This window comes from Myotis brandtii, unplaced genomic scaffold, assembly GCF_000412655.1.
Source record: "Myotis brandtii unplaced genomic scaffold, ASM41265v1 scaffold3255, whole genome shotgun sequence".
Classification (NCBI taxonomy): domain Eukaryota; kingdom Metazoa; phylum Chordata; class Mammalia; order Chiroptera; family Vespertilionidae; genus Myotis; species Myotis brandtii.
In genome coordinates, this window is record NW_005362505.1 from 30,868 (window position 1) to 35,626 (window position 4,759).

General features: G+C 39.4%; 1 protein-coding gene across 3 annotated transcripts in view; it reads left to right on the plus strand.

Annotated features, from left to right (window-relative positions):
* LOC102240020 (selection and upkeep of intraepithelial T-cells protein 8) overlaps positions 1 to 4,759 on the plus strand; it is a 32,988-nt gene that overhangs the window by 13,515 nt on the left and 14,714 nt on the right. For all 3 annotated transcript variants that reach the window (XM_014543429.1, XM_014543430.1, XM_014543431.1), the window contains exons 3-4: positions 1,863 to 2,210; positions 2,559 to 2,840. In XM_014543429.1, coding sequence (XP_014398915.1) covers positions 1,863 to 2,210; positions 2,559 to 2,840 — 630 coding nt within the window. The remainder of the gene's footprint in view (positions 1 to 1,862; positions 2,211 to 2,558; positions 2,841 to 4,759) is intronic.

Consider the following 4,759-nt stretch of genomic DNA (forward strand, 5'->3'; position numbering starts at 1 on the left):
TATTCTGGGCCAGCTTTAGCTCTGAGGCCTCGGCTGCTGAAAGCCAGTTTCTGGCCTTTGTTTTTCCTTTTGTATTTGATACAATGTTGCAGTCAGGCTGGCTGAAGCCCGGCTGACTGAAAGCTGGTTTCTGGGGTTTTGTTTAGCTTCTATATTGGCAACATAGTTGCTTAGAGTTGCAGCTGAGAGGCCGGCAAGTTAGGCGGGGAACGTTGGAGTTCGCCAGTCACTGGAGCAAGCAAGCCTCCCTGTTCGCTTCAGTGCATGGCTGCCGGCCGCCATCTTGGCTGACAGTTAATTTGCATAAGGATATGCTGATTAGCCAATGGGAAGGGTAGCGGTCGTACGCTAATTACCATGTTTCTCTTTTATTAGTGTAGATACTCCCTCTGTCCCTTTCTCTCTCTCTTTTTTCCTTTTGGGACTCCCACAATAAATATATTGGTCTACTTAATGATGTGCCACAAACCCCCTTAAATTCTGTTCACTTTTTCCAATCTTTGTTCTTTCTGTTGTCCAGCTTAATAATATCTATTGTCCTGTCTTCAAGTTAACTGATTCTTTTTCTTCCTGTTTAAATCTTCCTTTGAAACCCTCTAATGACTTTTTCATTTCAGTTGTGTTTTTCAGCTCTGGAATTCCTTTTTGTTTTCTTTCTAGGTTTTCAGGACTTTATTTTTATTTCCATTTTGTTCATACATTTTTGTTGTTATTGACTATCTCACTTCTTCCTATAGTTTTTGGAGTATCTTTAAGACAGTTGTTTTACAGTCTTTAATTATAGATCTGCCATCACGTCTTTTTCAGGACAGTTTCTGTTTATTTATTTGATCCTTGGAATGTGCCATAGTTTCCTGTTTCTTTGTATGTATTGTGATTTTTTAAATGAAAACTGGACATTGGAATTTAATGTGTTAACTCAAAATATAATTCCCTTCCTTTTCCAGTATTTGCTGTCTTTTTGTTATTGTTTTCTTTATTGTTCTTGTTTTGTTTTATTGTTGTAGGCTGTTGGTATGCCCAGGATTAGCTTGAGATATAAACTTTAGGTCTCCTTGGGTCTTTTCTGAGTCTGTCCCTTTTCCTGAATATATGTGGTCACTTTCTAATTTTCCATATATATGCACTTGCTTTTGAATGTTCTAATCTTTAATGCCTGGTGTTCAACAGGGGAAAAAGAGGAAAATGAAGGGGTGAATGAAAGGATGTTGACCCTTGAAATTCCCAGAATGTCACTTCAGGTAGAGAGGCATGGCTTGAAAAAATACAAGGTAAAACAAAAGTGGCCACTTGCCTCTTTGACCTCCAATCTCTGTGATTGGAAGCAGCAATCAGGGATGACAGCACAGATCCCCAGTATTTGAAGGACAGGGTCCTTTGTGCTTACTCAGGCTCCCATAAGCTATGTGAAAGCGTCTCCAGTTTGCTGCCTTGAGGCTGAAGGTGGGTATTGGGTAGATAGTACTGTGATATGAGCTAAAATGGATCACAATTAATGCAATTTATCATCCAAGCTTTCCCATGGAAATTGAAGGCCTTCCATAGACTTCAGAATTCTAAAATAGTTACCTCAGGCAGATTCTGCCAGTGCAATTATTGTCTAAGTAGGGATTCAGATTCCTGGTACTTTTTGCTCTGCCATCTTCTCAGAACCCAAGTGTGAGTATATGATAAGAAAATAATGTAGTAACATAGATCTTTTAAATAAATAAAATATTGATTTAGGCAGATGGAGATATGTTCAGAGCTGAATATTTAGAATGGCAAGGTGTGATGGGAATAATACAGTGTGTCCTTCAATATATAGCAATGAAGATGTCATTGGCCTCAAATTTATCCTAGTTTTCTATCTTTCTCTACAGAAAAGTGGGCAGTGACCATTCCCACGGTTCACTTGGTGGCTATAGTAGGAGGACAGACTGAGCTTAGCTGCCAGTTGTCCCCACCACAAAGTGCAAAACACATGGAGGTGTCCTGGTTCAAGGGTGACCATTCCAAGCTTGTTCACCTATACAGAGATGGCCATGAAGTGAAAGGGGAAGCTGCCCCAGAATATGTGGACCGCACAGAGTTTGTGAAAGAGGCCATTGGGGAGGGCAAAGTGGCTCTCAGACTTCATAATATCCGCGTTTCTGACAATGGAACATACCAGTGTTCATTTAAGGATGGCAACTTCAGCAATATGGCAAGCATGGACCTGAATGTAACAGGTATGTTTATGGTGGAACATTGCATATCAATGGTCTTGTGACCCCAGGAGCTGAAATATGTGGAAAATATATCATTTTTTATTTATTGTCTTTTTTATATTTACAAAGTATCTCAAGTGTTTTAAATAGAAGATAACCCCCTATATTTAATGCAAAAATATACTATGCAGTAAATAAACAGTGCTGAGTGACCAAAGATAGTCTAACTTGTAGCTTCGATGTATTTGAGTAGATTTGAGTATTACCTTTTCTAATGTTGCAGAATACAAGATTAATGATATCCTTTTCCTTTCAACTTTCAACTCAACTTCAATACAAACTATCTTGATTTCCATATCATTTATCCAGCATTAGGCTTGGAGACACAGATCCATATTCAGGCTCCTAGAACTGATGGACTTATGGTGGAGTGTAACTCAGGAGGCTGGTTCCCACAGCCCCAGATGGTGTGCAAAGACAGCAAGGGAGAGGTAATTCCACATTCATCACAATCCTATTCACAGGATGGAGCTGGATTATTCCACATCAAGATGACTCTTCTCCTCAGTTACAAATCACAGGGTGATATGATTTGCTACATTCGCAACCCTCTGTCAGAAGAAGAAAAAAAAATAAATATCATCTTAGCTGGTGAGTGTTTGGCAGGGTTTGGTTGTGAATAAAGCAACATATAGAGAAAATAAATGAGATAATTAATGTTAAAAAGCTTTGTACATTATCAAGCACTCTTTCAATGTGACTCTTTATGATTGTTATAGGTACAGAGATATTGTCAGGTGATGGGAGGAAGGCTTTAGAGGAAGAAAATTAGAAAGATAATTACAACCCATGAAATGAAACATTCTTAAATACCTCAGCATAAGTCTCCTAGGAACAATACCATAGCCACAATACCATGACTACACTCAGGAAATGTAACATTAACACCATACTATTAGCTAACACAATATTGAGAATGTCCAAACCTGTGGAGAATTTTTATAAGAGTTTATTTGAGCCAAACTGATGACATGCCTGGAAGCAAGATCTAAAATGCTCACAAGAATGATAGTCTTGCAATTCTTTTTATACATTTAGAATTAAAGTGGGATATAAGCCCTAGCCATTTTGGCTCAGTGGAAAGAATGTTGGCCTGTGGACTGAAGGGTCCCAGGTCCGATTCTGATCAAGAGCACATGCCTGGGTTGTGGGCTCGATCCCCAGTAGGGGGTGTGCAGGAGGCAGCTGATCAATGATTATCTGTCATCATTGATGTTTCTATCTCTCTCTCTCTCTCCCTTCCTCTCTGAAATCAATAAAAATATATTTTAAAAATAAAGAGGGATGTAAGAAAGATTATGTGGAGGTGGGAGAGAACAATGCAGAGAAATCTCTCTGACTAGATTACACAATAGTTAACAAGATTGTGTGATCCATTGAGGGTGCTTATGCCTCCCAAAAGTCTTCAAAAGAAGATTACTCTGGCATTTCAAAGGTCTGTTAACTGAGGTGCACAAGAGCAATAGATAAGTCTTGCTTAAGGTGAAAGTAAACCTTTTACTAAAGAAGTTATAGGCTATCCACTATGACCTGCTCAGTTAGGACTTTATGATCAAACTAGTGGCCAGGTGCATGAATTTGTGCACATTGAAGGGAAATTGATTAGAAGAAATATTTTAGTATAGCTATTTCTCTTTTCTCTATAATAGAAGTGTCAACCAAATTCAGGATCAACAATGACAGATGGAAACACATGCCTGTGATTGATGCCAGCAAGAGCTTTATATGTATCGTGCATGCATGAGTCAACTTAGCCTTTTATAGATATAGAATAAACTTGCTTAATTAGACCTGGTTTCTGATTTAGCTAAACTTTTTCCAGCCCAGTGAAGCACCCCAACTTCTCTTTTAGGTAATTGTCAACAACACAGCAGTAAATATCAACACAAGGCAGATTATTATTGTAGATCACACAGAGACAAAAGGTAAAATATTTAACTGTAACAGTGTTTGGCTATATTCTGCGCAGTGAGAAAACCTGAAGTCATTTTCAAGGTCCATTATTTATTACTTTTTTTCGGTCGGGTTAAGTTTCTAAACTTTCTAAATCTCCATTTTCTGGCTAATGAAAAGAAAATAGGATTCCACAGAGTCTCCTATCTACCTACTCCAGGACTTCTGTGAGGATCAAATGAGATGAGGCATGGGAAAACCTTCACAGACATTTGATTACAGTGTAAAATGTTTGCACCTGGCTATAAGGAAAGTTGTGTTCCTGTGCTGAAGAAACTGCAAGGAGGCTAGTTGTCACTAGGGAGAGGAAGGTGGGCTTTGCTACGTGACATTATTACCTGGACGGACACTGAGAATATTAGCCATATATATATACTAGAGGCCCAGTGCACAAAATTTGTGCACAGCAGTGTGTGTCCCTCAGCCAAGCCTGCACCCTCTCCAATCTGGGACCCCTCAAGGGATGTCCCTCTCACAACCCAGGACTTCTGGCTCCCAACCACTCACCTGACTGCCTGCCTGATTGCCTCTAACCGCTTCTGCCTGCCAGCCTGATC